This window comes from Gopherus evgoodei, chromosome 2 (genome assembly GCF_007399415.2).
Source record: "Gopherus evgoodei ecotype Sinaloan lineage chromosome 2, rGopEvg1_v1.p, whole genome shotgun sequence".
Classification (NCBI taxonomy): domain Eukaryota; kingdom Metazoa; phylum Chordata; order Testudines; family Testudinidae; genus Gopherus; species Gopherus evgoodei.
The window spans coordinates 263,385,148-263,401,060 of record NC_044323.1 but is presented as its reverse complement, the minus strand read 5'-3'; the positions used below and the strand labels follow the sequence as shown (position 1 = coordinate 263,401,060).

Below are 15,913 nucleotides of genomic sequence, written 5' to 3'. Positions count from 1 at the left end.
TGGAGTTCCTATTTCCCCAAAATATCTCCCCAAGCCCCTTCACCCTCTTTCTGGGGAGGCTTGAGAATAATATACTAACCAATAGGTTAACGAAGTGAGCACAGGCCAAACCCTTGGGTTTTTACGACACTAAAAATCAATCAGGTTCTTAAAAGAAGAACTTTATTATAAAGGAAAAGGTAAAAGAAGCACCTCTGTAAAATCAGGATGGAAAGTAACTTTACGGGGTGATAAAAAATTTTCAAACACAGAGGACTCCCCTTTGGACTTAGCTTCACAGTTCTAAAAACAGGAATAAACTACCTCTTAGCACTGGGAAAATTCACAAGCTAAAACAAAAGATAATCTAACGCACTTCCTTGCTTTACTTACAATTTTTGTAATCTTAGTTGCTCATTTCAGATATGTTTTTAGAAGATGTTTTTTTCCTGCCCTGGTCTCTCTCTCCCCAGAGAGGAAACAAACAAAGAGAGCACAAACAAACCCTCCTCCCCACCCCAACACCTCAATTTGAAAGTATCTTCTTTCCTCATTGGCCCTTTTGGTCAGGTGCCAACTAGGTTATTTGAGCTTTTTACCCCCTACAGGTAAAAAGATTCAGTACAGCTACCCAGGATGGAATTTATGCTACTCTTAGTTGTATGTTTATGACAACAGTTATGAAGTTTTTTCCTAATATCCAGCCTAAACCTCCCTTACTGTAATTTAAGCACATTACTTCTTGTCCTATCCTCAGAGGTTAAGAACAATAATTTTTCTCCCTCCTCCTTGTAACAATCTTTTATGTGCTTGAAAATTGTTACCATGTCCCTCTCAGTCTTCTCTTCTCCAGACTAAACAAAACCAATTTTTTCACTCTTCCCCCATAGGTCATGTTTTCTTCACCTTTAATCATTTTTGTTGTTCTTCTCTGGACTTTCTCCAATTTGTTCACATCTTTCCTGAAATGTGGCACCCAGAACTGGACACAGTACTCCAGTTGAGGCCTAATCAGTGCAGAGCAGAACAGAATTACTTCTTGTGTCTTGCTTACAACACTCCTGCTAATACATCCCAGACATAGGCACCGACTCCATAGGTGCTCTGGGGCTGGAGCACAACCGGGAAAAAATTGGTGGGTGCATTCCCATCCCAGCTCACCTCCACCTCCGCTCCGCCCCCTCCCTGGAGTGCGTCACGTGCCCGCTTTTTCCCCCTAGCTCTCAGCGCTTCCTGCCACAAAACAGCTGTTTTACGTGGCAAACGCTGGGCGGGAGGAGGGGGAATGCGGCACGCTTGGGGAAGAGGCGGGGCCGGGGTGGGGATTTGGGGAAGGGGTCTAACAGGGGCAGGGAGGGGGCGGAGTTGGGGCAGATACTTTGGGGAAGGGACTGGAATGGAGGCAAGGCAGCAGCGGGGAAAGGCTGGAGTCGAGGTGGGGCCAGGGCCGGGGGGGGGTGCGAGCACCCACTGACACTGGGGAAAGTTGGCGCCAGGGGCCGCTCTAGGTATTTTGCCGCCCTAAGCACAGCAGGAGGCTGCCTTCGGTGGCTTGCCTGCAGGAGGTCCCCGGTCCCGCAGATTCAGCAGCTTGCCTGCGGGAGGTCCCTGGTCCTGCGGATTCGGCGGCTTGGCTGTGGGAGGTCAGCCGAAGCCGCGGGACCAGCGGACCCTCTGCAGGCACGCCGCCGAAGGCAGCCTGCCTGCCGCCCTCACTACGACCAGCAGAGCGCCCCCCCAAGGCTTGCCGCCCCAGGTACGCACTTGGTGTGCTGGTACCTGGAGATGCCCCTGGTTGATGCCTATGATCCTAGAATGATGTTCGCTTTTTTTGCAACAGTGTTGCACTATTGGCTCATATTTAGCTACTATCCCCAGATCCCTTTCCACAGTACTTCCTAGGCAGTCATTTCCCATTTGTGTGTGTGCAACTGATTGTTCCTTCCCAAATGGAGTACTGTAATGTATCTCTCTCACACACAGCGAGAGACTCAAAGTATACAAGAGCCAGGGCAGTAATTTTTAAAGCTTTACCTTCTACATATTTCTGCTGGCGCACAGCAAAGCCTTTCTATTTTTGCCTAGATTAGGTATCCCTGGTGAGTTGAAAAAAGTAATACTTGTAGAATATTTCAGAGATTCAGAAGATCATTTCATCTATGGGAAGTTTAACACTTACGAAGCTGTTGTCTTTGCACACATTAGAGGCTTCTGTTTGCATAACTTTGTGGTCACTAGCAGAGCATAGGATGCTATTTCTCTCTACTTTCTCTGGTTTCCAGACTGTTCAGTTTTTCTTTCAGATCACCATGAGCATTAGTTATTCTTCCCTCCTTTCAACAGCTCTCAAACACAGCTTGAAAAACATCAAAGCAAACACTAAAATACAAAAAATGGGCTACAAAAACTAGGCCTGCATATGTTTTATTTTACATTTAGGGACTGTTAAGTGTTTAGATGTTCTGAAGGAAACTTATGGTTATCACTTAATTCTCTATTTTCTAGAATATCTGTAAAGATTTATGGCAGAATGTCACATTATAAGTGATATATCCTCCTGGGACCTACTAGCTTACTACGTAGAAAGAGCTATCATGCAGCTGCATGACGCTGCCTACAGGCTTAATAAGTGTAAATGAACATGCAGTTATGGGTTTCCCAGTTTTAAGTAAACCAAATTGTCTTCTTTATGCCACCCTTTTTTGGAAACATGATCTTCATAAGCTACAGCTCCCTTATTGTTAATTTTCATTTTTTTTTAAATGGTAAAGAAAAGTCATTGACTCTCAGAAATGATTCCCATTGCAACAATATCATGAGCACAGAACTTGCAAAAATACCCTTAGGTCTTTATTCCTCAGCACCAAATTTCAAGTAGTTAACTTTAAAATAAGTCTCATGAGTTTGGTTAAACAAATCCATTGATGACTGTAGGTGTAAATGTCAATCAATATCTTCATGTCAGAAAGAAAAACGTATTGATAGATGCCAAGGATGCACAGTGCTGTAATTGACTTTATCCAACAACAGAAACTTCACATACAGGGGACAAGGAAAGCTTAAAATTCTCTAGGAAACCAGTAGAACTGGAAAGCACTGATGTACTTTTAAAAAGATAAATATCATTGACCAACCAAATGAAACAGAGACCAAAAGATACTACTACTTAACTCTTGCGGTCCTTGTCTACACTAGAAAAATTAGGTCCTGTAATTCAGCAATAGCTAAGTATAGACAGGTTTTATCCAACATGTCATGGACAGGTGGATTAGAGGTCCCAAAATGCAGGCCTATAGAACATTTTACGTTCCTAGCACTTTCCAAACATTAATTCTCACAGAATTACATTTCTTCAGACTGAAAAAGAGAGGTTCAGTGCCTTGCCCAAGAGTTCAAAAGGTGTGCCAGAGTCAGGATCATCATTTATATAACACCATAGGTATGCATGACATTTAGGATTATGGCACTGGGATTAGATCTTCACACAGTCCTGTGCTCAGACCACTTGATCATTACTAATAATCCCCCCTCCACAAAAAAAGCCTCCATTAAGATGGAGCTAAAGTTAAGAATACATAACAGTAATTTAGGGTAAACTATATTGCAGGGATGTTTAAGGAACCCCAAAAGAAACATCATAAAAGTAGAGTTAAGATTAAAAAAAATCCAAACACACCTATGTATTGGAAATATGCAGTTAAGATACCCAAACTATCTTAACTTCGCCCTGTAGTGATACTATGAAATAACCGTAAATTCTGATTAGTACAGAATAGTGTTTGTAGTCCCAGATTAAATGGATTTTTAAAGACATATTTGATTTTTCATTTTTTCCCTCATGGTACATTTTACGGTATGGGAAGTTTGAAGAGTCTCCATTTATCCACTATAAAGATCATTTGGGACAAAAATATGATCTGACACACTGTGCTAAATTTCTTAAAGGACACATTTTAAAGTTAATTTTACCTCAAAATGAACTGATTTACTTGTGAATTCTTAGAAAATTCATTCTGTATTCAACATGTAAATACTGTAATTTTAGGGGTTGGGGAATATATTGTATCCTTCACACATAAAAGTGATTGCTTCAAGAGCAAAAGAGAGTCAAGGTGGGTGAGGCAAGGTCTTTTATTGGATCAACTTCTGTTGGTGAAAGAGACAAGCTTTCACATTTACAGAGAGCTCTTATTCAGGTTTGGGAAAGATACTCTGAGTTTCACAGCTAAACACAATGCAGAACAGATTGGTTAGTATAAGGAGTTAACACATGTTGCAAGAGACTATAGAAGGTAAAGTGGACAGTTAACACCACCTCAGTACTAGGACAAAGGAAGGTTAGTGGCTTATTGATTGAGGTAATGAGCCATAAATAAGTACAAAACTCAGTTCTACCTTAACTATAAATGTAACAGGCTCTACCATCATTACCATAATTTGGTTTCTCATAGTACCCACAGTGTGCCAGTAGCTGTCCGCAAACACAGGCAGAGAGCTCCTTCCCCACAGAGCTGTTGAGAAATATCCTCAGCTGATGTAAACTGTCTTAGCTCTTTTGACTTCAGTGGACCTACACTGATTCACACCAACTGAGAGTCTAGCCTTACAATTTTAGGTCCTAACTTTGCAACCTACTTCACATGGGTGAGCAGTGTGTGGACACAGAAATCCACCCTCACGGAACAGCTAGTTGAATAGGAGCCCAAGACCATGCTTCTCTCTCAAATGTATCAATCTACAGTAGAACTCTGAAATAAAGAATTCAATGTTTTTCTTGATTTTATCTATGTAAGCCTCTGTCTGTACTGCTATATTTCTGAAAAATATGGATGACTGTATTACAAAACATTGCTATATGATTAGCATCTTGTCATTTTAAAATATAACTTTGTTTGATTAACAATTGAGCCCCGAAGTGCCAAACAGACTTCCAGCCCTGAAAACTAAATAATCTTGTTTCTTTTGATAACTCTGTCCAGAAACTGGAACCTAATTTCTGCTACTGTGTACACCTCAGGAAGTGTTTTTTCAGTGCCGAGTTACGGAGGCATATTCCTCCATACGCAGGTTAATCGAGGATTCTCAGCTGGTATTCAAATTGCACATTTCATTTATCTTCAGGGGATTGAAGCAGATTGAAGCAAGATTTGGAAATACTGACCAAAACAATACTGAACTGGCCTATATTTTCAAAAGTGACAAATGACTCTGTCTCATTTTTGGTGGAGGGGGGAGATAACGTGAAACACTTTAAAAAGGGGTCTGATTTTCAGGTGGCGGGTGCTCAGCACTTTCTGAAAGGTCCCTTTAAGTTATCCCTAAATTGGGCAAATAAAAACAAAGACATTCAAAAATCACTAATCACTTTTATAAATTTAGTCCATACTACATTTTATTTATTAAAATATATAGATAACTGCTGTTGCTGGGGTTTTTTTTTGTTTTTTGTTTTTAAACAAAGTTTAATTTATAATTATTACACAGGCAGCATGTTCCAAATTAAACTACAGACCTTTTTTTTTGTTTTAAATATACCTGCTCTTTTCAGAAGTGTCTAGCGAAGAGTCCATAACCTCACTTCTATGTTAGTTCTTCTTCTCTGAGTGAACAAGTAATTCCCACTAACTTTAATCAACATAACACGCACATTACAAGATGAGAAAGATCCGTTCACTTTAATCAAGTGTATACTAGATTATAAACCAAGGAATCAGTAAAGTGCCAGTCCTGTACAGATTTATGCACATGCTGAGCTTTATACATCATGACCACTGACTTTAACAGCACTACTCGCAGTGAATAAAGTTAAGCATATGCATAAGTCTTTGTAGCACAGGGGCCTAATTTCATAGGCGTAGTTTGACTTCTATATTTGGGGGGAGGACTCCAGTCAGATCAAAGGAGCCATGTGTGGTGGGGGGCAAATTCTGTTCCTGCCCTGACAGGGGTGCCATTTCAGAATTTTGTTGGGGGTTGAATGAATTTCTCTTTTTTGAGGAGAAGTGTGGGGTGAATTTGTCCAAGGAGCGGAAGCAGGGCAGCTGAGGGAGACAAGCAGGAAAACAGCCTATATCTAGTTCATGCTATTTTTGGAACTGGACAGACAGCTGATTGGGAATTCCACCTGGGATCCACATAATTCTGGAAGAACAGGCTCCCTTCCATGACTTCCACCTCCTCAAAAAGGCTGATGGTGAAGAGATGAGAGCTCCTATGCCAGCCTCACATCCTGACCCCAGGTTGGGAGAAGAGGATTTCGTTATTCACTGACCATCATGTACTTAACTTACACAACACTTTACTTGGATTTCACTTAAAGCACTTCACACCACTACAAGTCCTAAGGAGATAAGTGTTGCTGTCTGAGGTGATGCTGAAGTTCAACAGCTTAACCTGAAAGAATGGAGTGTGAGTACTGAGCTGAAGAGTGAGATTTTGAAAAAGTAAAAACAGAAATAAACGCTGAAGGAAAGGATGCTTGGAAACAACACTAGATACATTTTTTAAAAAGTCAAAAGTCAAGTTTACCCGTGGTAGTTTATACTGCCTGTGAGCTATAATTATGAAGTCTCCTGTTTGACATTATTTTTAAAACTTGAGACAGGTCTAGTGAAACCAAAAAAATAAAAATAAATAAAAATAAAATTAATAAAAACAAGTGGAATGCTTCTGTCACTTGAAAAGTCACATTAACAACACTGAATTTCTCTGCAAAAGAACATGCTTTAATGTTAGCAACAGATAAAACTATAGCCTCTGGTGAGCAATTAGGAAGTCCGCAACTCTGTTCCATCCAGCTAAAGAACACCTGATTGGCCAGCAATGTGGGGGATGCCCTGCACATGCTAGTTAAAACCTTTGAACTGAATGATGGCTTTAAGCTCACCAATGGTGTAGTATCTCTTCAGCTCACTCCTCCGTGGATTGCGCCTTTGTGTATTTGTGGTGTTGTTCTGCTCCTCTTCAGAAGCAGCTGTGTTAGTGACAGGTATCAATTTACTGGCTTGTGGGGCCTCTTGTGCTTCTGCTGCCAGAGGATTGTAGCCTGGTGCAGTAACATCTACAGACTGGGACTTTTTCTTTAACCTAGAGGCAAAAGAAAACATGTGCTATTAATCATTGTTTTATAGCTACAATATTGAACTGCTTTTACTTTACAAAGAAAAGTGATGCAATAAATCAACAACATATTTATATTACAGTAGTGCCAAGTGACCCCAACCATGATCAGACTGTCTTTGTGGTAAATAAGTAGTGAGACTGTAAATGTTGTGGGGCAGGAATTATCTAAACACACCAGTCAGACAAGAGATGGGAGGAAGGAAGTATTATTGTCAGAAATGGGGGAACTGAGGCACAGAGAAATTAAGTAATTTGCTCACTGTGGCACAGGAAATCTCAGAAATGTAGGACTGAGAGGGATCTCAATAGGCCATCTACTCCAGTTCCCTGCATGGAGGCAGATCACCCCAACAGGTGTTGGTCTAACCTGTTCTTAAAAACTTCCAATGACAGTTTCCACAACCTTCCTAGGTAATTTGTTCCAGTGCTTAACTACCCTAACAGTTAAGAAGTTTTTCCTAATCTCCAGGGATCCTAGAAATCCATTTCCCACAGAAAAACGCAGAAAAGCACAGAATTTGCATCTTTACAGAGAATTGTTAGTTTTTACATTTTGTGAAAAAATAAAATCGTATACAGTAGAACCCTGTTTATGTGAGCCTCCATTATCAAGCTCTCCATATTAACCGAACTGGGACTGATTGCCCAAGCTCTGGGCAATGGGGCTCAGGCTGTCAGTTCAGTGCAGCACTGCTCCTGCTTTAACTGAAGCCTGAGCACTGCCACCTAGGGATCGCAGCATGAGCCCAGCCGCCTGGGGCTGAGGCTATTTGCCCATTCTCTGGATTATTCAAATTTTAAATTATGCAATCTGGCCCAGTCCCAATTAGACTGGATATATGGGGTTCCATTGTGTATTGTGGCTTGGGAAACTAAAGTTCAGCATTTCATTTTAATCCCAGAAAAACACACAGATTTTTATGTTTTTTATCAGAAAATTTTGGTTTTTCTATCACAGAAAACTAGGATCCCTACTAATCTTTAACCTAAATCTCCCTTGCTGCAGTTTAAACCCATTACTTCTTGTCCTATCCTCAGTGGTTAAGGAAAACATATTATCACCATCCTCGTTATAACAACCTTTTACACACTTGAAGACTGTTATGTTCTCCCTCAGTCTTCTCTTCTCCAGACTAGACAAATCTAGTTTTTTCAATCTTTCCTTGTAGGTTATGTTTTCTAGATCTTTTATAATTTTTGTTGCTCTCCTCTGGACTTTCTCCAATTTGTGCACATCTTTCTCGAAGTGTGGTGCCCAGACCTGGACACAATACTAAAAAGATGCATTTTCCATGCTGAGTACAGTGGAAGAATTTTTATTGTGTCTTGCATACAACACTCCTGCTAATTGATCCCAGAATGACATTAGCTTTTTTCACAACATTATTACATTGTTGACTCTTATTTAGTTTGTGATCCACAATAACCCCAGATCCTTTTCTGAAGTACTCCTTCCTAAGTAGTCATTTCCCATATTGAATTTGTGCAACTGATTATTCGTTCCTCAACGTAGTACTTTACATTTGTTTTTACTGAATTTCATCCTATACATTTCAAACCATTTCTCCATGTCCAGATAATTTTAAATTCTAGTCATGTCCTCCAGAACACGTGCAACTCCTCCCAGTTTTCAATCATCTGCAAACTTTATAAGTGTACTCTCCATGCCATTACCCAAATCCTTTAAGATGACATTGAATAGAACCAGACTCAGACAGATCTCTGCAGGACTGCACTCAGTATGCCCCTCTAGCTTGATTGTGAACCACTGATAACTACTTTCTGAATACATTTTTCCAACCAGCTCTGCATCCACCTTATAGTAGGTTTGTCTATGCTATATTTCACTAATTTATAAGTAGGTCATGTGAGACAATATCAAAAGCCTTACAAATGTCAAGACATATCACATCTACTACTTCCCCTCATCCACAAGGCTTGTTACCCTGTCAAAGAAGGATATTGTGTTGGTTTGAAATGATTTTGTCTTGACAAATCCACATTGACTGTTACTTATCACCTTATTTTCTTCTCGGTGCATACAAATTGATTTTTGATTATTTGCTCCATCATCTTTCTGGGTACCGAAGTTAATCTGACTGGTTTATAATTCCCTGGGTTGTCCTTATTCCCCTTTTTATTAATAGGCATTATATTTGCCCTTTTTCAGTTCTCAGGAATCTCTTCTGTCCATCAGGAGCTCTCAAAGAGAAATTGCTAATGACTCAGAGATCTCTTCAGCCAACTCCTTAAGTATTCTAGGATGTATTCCATCAGGCCCTGCCAACTTTTCTATTTTCGCCTCAGATACTACCCCATTTTCATGGATGGCCACTATGGTAGCTGTGCAATTACTGCTAACTTTTTGGGTGAAAACTGAAACATTTAAAATTTTGGCTTAGCTGCGTTTTTTTGTCATTGTCTTTCCCTCCTCACTGAGTAATAAGCCTACCCTTTCCTTGGTCATCCTCTTGCTTCTAATGTGTGGCAGAGCCATAAATTGACTCCAGATCTTCTGAGTCCCAGTCAAATGCCTTATTCATAGACCATTCTTCTCAGTCCATAGTGACTGTAGTTTCATATTTTTCCTACTTTACATACAGGTATTACATCATGATTATTATTTTGTTTATAGTAGTTTCAGATCCCATACAAAACGAGTAGAGATTTCTTCCCCTAATACATCAAATTAACTAAAAACTTTACTTAAGATACAATAGTGTATTGACTCTGTAGCATACACAGATACTAGTGAATCATGAACAGAAACAGACAGTCTTTCCAGTGTCTCATGTACACATTGAGCTTCGTGATATGGCTACCACCCTCACCATGCCCTTCTGTGATTACGTTATCTAAACACAAGTTGCAATAAAATTATTCAGCCACTAGAGCACACAGTGCAGAATATAAACACACTGGCTGAGGGCTTGACTACCTGGAAAGTTATATTGGTACAAGACAAGGTGTGAATTTAATAGAAATAGTTACACTAGTATAAGTCAACATGTGTACACTCTTATTCCGGTATAAAAGTACCTTTGTTCAGTTTTAGCTATGCCACTTGGGAAAGGGTTTAAGCTAAATCTAAAAAAGCCATTCTTATACATGGCTAAGAGTGTTGTATTGGGGCAAGGCCAGATGGCTACAGTAAAGTACTGAGAAACAGGTATGTTAGCCCCAGGCTAAACAAATCCCTAGTACCCTGGTAACCAAATGGAAGTTGCTCCAGGTTAATCAAGGCACCTGGGGCCAATTAAAATCTTTCTAGAAGGCAGTAGAGATAGCTACTTTAATTAGAACACCTGCAGCCAATCAAGGCAGGCTAATCAGGGCACCTGGGTTTAAAAAGGAGCTCACTCCAGTCAGGCAGGGAGGAGCAGGAGTGTGTGTGAGGAGCTGGGAGGAAGAAGGCAAGGAGCTGAGAGTGAGAGAGTGTACTGCTGGAGGATTGAGGAGGACAAGCGTTATCAGACACCAGGAGGAAGGTCCTGTGGTGAGGATAAAGAAGGTGTTTGGAGGAGGCCATGGAGAAGTAGCCCAGGGAGTTGTAGTTATCATGCAGCTGGTACAGGAGGCACTATAGACAGCTGTGATCCACAGGGCCCTGGGCTGGAACCCGGAGTAGAGGGCGGGCCCGGGTTCCCCCCAAACCTCCCAACTCCTGATCAGACACAGGAGGAGCTGACCCAGACTGTGGGTTCCAGAAGAGGGGAAGATCACTGAGGTGAACAAATCTGCCAATAAGCGCAGGACTCACTAAGGTAGAGGAGGAACTTTGTCACAGTGTCCACACAGGAATTTATACCAGTATAACGATATTGATATTGTTATGCTTATAAGAAGCATATAGAATCTTTTTAAAGGGAATAAGGCAATATGCCATGTTTATTGAAAGTATAATTTAAGCATTAAAATCAGCACATGCTTCTATTCATACACATACATGCACACCAAAAGGTTCTGCAGCTGCATCTTATAGTTACCAGTCCTTAGTGTTGCACGGTCTGTTCCAGTGGCTAGCTGAAACTGCAGAAGAGAGAGGGGAGCTGGGCCTCTGTCAAAGGTGTTTGAAGCACCGCAGATGCAGAACGAACCCAAAGTCCCATGGAAATACACCCTTCTTTTATAGTAATAAGCTCCCATACCAGTCTCTGGACTTGTTGTGTCACACTGGAGCTGTTAATCACGAGGTAGTCAACACTGCTCCCAGTCAGCATTATTTGGGTTGTTACTGGGAGTATTCGCAGCTGTTTCTTGTCTCATCCCTCTAGCTCCACTCTTTATCTTGTCCTTGGGGTGCATGCCTTTGCTTTAGGGTCGTCAATCTGCCATCCGGGTGATTCTGATAATAAAGTTGGTGCCTCTCAACTCCTCCACTCCCTTCTTGACCATCCGGCCCAGCTGTCTTTTCTCAGTTAATCATCATACATTCTTCACTCACATACCAAACAGTTAATAAGGCAATAATTACAGCCATAAAACTTCTATCCATCTAAGAACAATCACTAACACAATCAGCAAAGAATAAACTCAGAACAATTTCTTCTTATTAATTCAAAGCTAGCAAAATAAGCAACATAAAGTACAATTTACTTGAGACAATTTCTTCCCATTAGGCTTGTGGCCTACAATACAATGGGTAAAACTTTCCTATGTAGACAGTCCCGATAGTCAACAGCCACGTAGGGGATTACAAAAACTGATTCCTATTAATTTTCAGTAGGAGTTGAGTGTACATCACTCAGATGGCTTTGAAAATTTCAGCTGCTGCATTCAGATGCTCTACAGATTGTTACAACAGCAATGCAAAAAAGTAATCCAGCCCACCCAATTGTGCAGGAGAGAAATTTACAAGAAACAGAAACATATTGAGGATAGTATTATACAGTCAGCATCCAACATTTCAGGAACCCACCATATACCTATAAACTTAAAATAGGAGCTGCTGTGATACTGCAGTCACTGCTGGCTGAGAAATGTTAATTTTGTAATGAAGCGCACTGCACTGGAATTGTCAGTAGTGAAAGAAATTTTTCAAAAGCCAAGTTTTGAATGAAATGTTTGTAAAATATATATACCTGACTTGATTCTGGAAAAAAAAGGGATTTGTGATACTGCATTATAAAATTACTTTGAGACAGAAGGATGTTGTGACCCATGGCCAGAAAGGGTTAAACATCTTGTAAAATAAATGACTCACACTCAACTCTTAAAGACATGTGGGGAGATAATGTTTGTGTTTTTGTGTATTTACATATTTATGGGTAGTAATCGACAATGTAATCAACAGTCCCTTTCCATGCTATATTCTGCTAATTCAGAGATCAAAAGAACATTCTAGAATTTAAATGAATTGTAAACATGGGATATCTCTGTATTCATCTCTCTTTGAAATGTACAGAAAATCATCTGTGAATGGTGGCACGAACAAGCAAATTGCCTTATCATCGAAATTATCTTTTGTTCCCCAAGGGACTCCAAGTTGTCAAAGAAGACATGAAATTGTATAAAAGATCCTTGGGTCCTGATCCTGTTCATCTCAGATCTGCTTAATGCTTCATTGGGGAAGCTTAAGGCACCAGACTGGGATCCCAGTGCTGACTGGTCTTCCCTGATATGATATATCAGACATTGGACTATAACCTATGAACTATTTCTGAAAGAACTCTTTGCAACTACAAAGCTATGTATCTGAACCCCAAGAAGTAACTCATGTCTGTATGTATATTGATCTTTTAACCATACTCTCTCTCTTTTCTTTTTTAATAAATTTCAGTTTAAGTTAATAAGAATTGGCTGTATGCATGGAATATGCATTAACCTGGGAGGTAATGTGTCCAATCCTTTGGGATTGGTACAACCTTTCTTTTTATATGATGAAATAAGATTTTCAGAAATCTTCATCAAATTTCCTTGGGTACCTGGATGGAGGCCTGAGGCTGGGTCTTTAAGGGAACTGTATTATTAGATTTTGGGCAACCAGTGAGGTAATAAAGAAGCTGTTTTATGCTGGCTTGGTAAATTTAAGTATTGAATTATTCACCGGCTTTGGGGTTTGTCTGCCTCATTCTTTGAAGTTCACCCTAATTGAATTACTTCAGCTGGCCCCACTGGGACCCTGGTCACAGATTTTAATAATGCTGAACCTGAGGAAGCTTTGCTTTGCCAATTAAAAGTGTCAGTGCCCTGTGATGTGATGCTTAGCAGCATCCCTTTTAACTCTATAGTATCTACTTCCAGGAATGTTTACTGTATTCACTGGTTTCAATGGCTGAAGGTGCTACTAATGTCAATGCAAGGATATGGTTTAAGCAGGGAGATGGGTTTAGTAATTATAATAATAATAAATAATAATAATCATGATTGTTATTAGCTGGTCTCCACAGGACAGGACCATCTGTAATGCACACCACATTCATATTGGTAGTGTAACCCTAATAAATATATAATAAGGCCCTACTTCATTCACGATATTACAGAAATTGAGAATCCTGCAATATTAGCCTTCCATTGCAATTTTGATTTTAATTAGCTTGTTCTGCACAGTCCACAATTTTGCATACATTCTGAGGTTTGCAACATGCACACATAGCTTGCCCCATACACATTTCTTTTGCAAGTGAATGGCTAGTAAATAATCTTGGAGAGTTTGGGGATTCACCTGCAGTTCTACAGCAATTTCCAGAGTTAGCAGATACAGCAAAGCAATCACTATCAATCTTGCCTAATTCTGTGGCTGCCGAGTGTGCTGTATCTCAGTATGGACAAGTCTTCACAAAGCAAAGACAGGGCACGAAGGAGACCACTGTAGCAAGGTATACTGCACTAACATTCAATGCCTGTAAAATGAAAAAGGCTAAAGTGACTGCACTTGATTTCTTCAGCAGATGTGTTATGACTTCTAGTTTTCTGAATTTTATATTTTACCAGGCACTTTAAAAAAAATGAATGTAATATAGTTGTAGCAAAATGTCTGGTTATCAAAAATATTAGCAGGCAGATCATAATATTTGAGGGTTTATATTGTTTCAGCAAAAAATTTTCTTGAACAAATAGGTCTACCCTGGCTTTTCCAAATTACTGCTATTCATAAAGGTCCAGAATTACTTTTCTGTGATTTTCCATATATTGTCTGCAACTCAGCCGCAATTACTGGAAGATCGTCCTGTGATTCAGGTAGGGCGTTAATAATGAATGAGGGGGTCTAATCCAAGTACACAGGGCCCAGATGAGTAGCTGGGTGTGAGTTTCTCCACGGGGCCCAGGAAGCATGACTGACTGCCCTCCACTTCCTGTCCTGACCCAGCTGCACCAATTGTTAAAATGGGCCTCTTCAACCCGAATGCCACCTCACTGGGACAGGACAGGAAGACTGATGCCAACTTTGCCACTCCTCTGCTCATTTCCTGCATGGTGTTGTTCAGGAAGCCCTGTGGAGACGCGGAGAGCAATTCATGGGTACTGCTGTGGTCAGGTGGTGCTACTAGGAGGGTCTTTGTCCATCCCCCAGTTAGCGAGGACATTTACTCCTCTGATGGCAATATGCAAATCATGAAGAAAGCCTCCAGAACAACTTGATCCTGACTAATTCAATGCTTGTGAGACATATCCATGAAGAACACTATGTGCTCCCCCTCCCTCTGCCCCCCCACACCAACCTGGCAGGGACATTTACTGTGATCAGTCCTTGGATGAGAGGCCACCAAGAAAACCCAGAGTGCTGATGGAAACTGGTGGCAATTGAATAGCAGCACTCTGGTCATGGCAGCCCTGATACAGGAAGGTACTTAACCACATGCCTACCTTTAAATAGGTTAATGAGACTAATCAAATGCTTAAAGTTAAGCACAGAATTCAGTACCTTGCTGAACCAGGACTCAGTCAGTACTGACTCAATGCCCCAGCATAGTTTTAGGTGCTGCTATGCTACTGGACATGCCATATTTCACAAGAGACTAAAGAGATCTCCCAGTCTTTTCCACCATTAATTATTAAAGGGTCTATGGCATGTTTTTGGAAGAAAACTTATATTACAAATTTGTGACTTGGCCACATTCCAATTTTGAGCAATTACATTCTGCCAGTTTGAATCATATTTCCACTGTGGTTTCAACAGGATACAAACTTATCTGTGAGACAGTTCAATTAAGAGATCTGGAATTTACAATGTTAAACTAGTTAATGGAATGGCTTGCTGCACAGTGCAGTGCATGTTGATCGTTGTTATGAATGTGATATGCTTAGAAGTAAATTACTAGCACAGCTTGGCTTGCCTATATTTTATAGTGATATGATGACATTTGCCGTCCCTTTTGAGAAGGAAAAATGCCAATTGACTTCTTCACAATACCGTTCTGTCATTGCAGCCAAAAAATTGCTATGTTTCCACCAAAAAGCATCCCCAAAGCTGACCAATAAGTATTAGAGTTTAATCTTGCAAGGTTCTAAGCACCTCCCTATCTATGTCAGAAAAGTCATGACCATGATAAACATACAGGCTTAATCATAGGGTAGGCTCCAGAGTCAATTGCACAGATAAGGCTGTTTTGAACGCAGTATTTAATTTTAATTAAAAGAAAACACTTTTGATCACATTTGAATTCTATCACCCCAGGCAAATAACCTTGAAGATAAACATCCTCATACGTGTCACTCTGTTTTCATATGAGAAAACCACAATTTGGCAGTAGCTGTCCGGCTCATCCAATAGGCCAAGAACTGAATGAGAATGATGACTGAATTACTGCCGTATTGACTGATATGGTCCTTCAAGGGTTGTAGCGCATTAGTGGGGTACATGAGAGGGGAT

General features: G+C 40.4%; 1 protein-coding gene across 3 annotated transcripts in view; it reads right to left on the bottom strand.

Annotated features, from left to right (window-relative positions):
* Positions 1-15,913, bottom strand: part of OXR1 (oxidation resistance 1) — a 488,405-nt gene that overhangs the window by 264,731 nt on the left and 207,761 nt on the right. For 2 of the 3 annotated variants that reach the window (XM_030553695.1, XM_030553698.1), the window contains exon 1: positions 6,866-7,085. In XM_030553695.1, coding sequence (XP_030409555.1) covers positions 6,866-7,085 — 220 coding nt within the window. Of the gene's footprint in view, positions 1-6,865; positions 7,086-15,913 lie in introns of those variants that run through there. The other variant, XM_030553697.1, reaches the window with a different exon arrangement.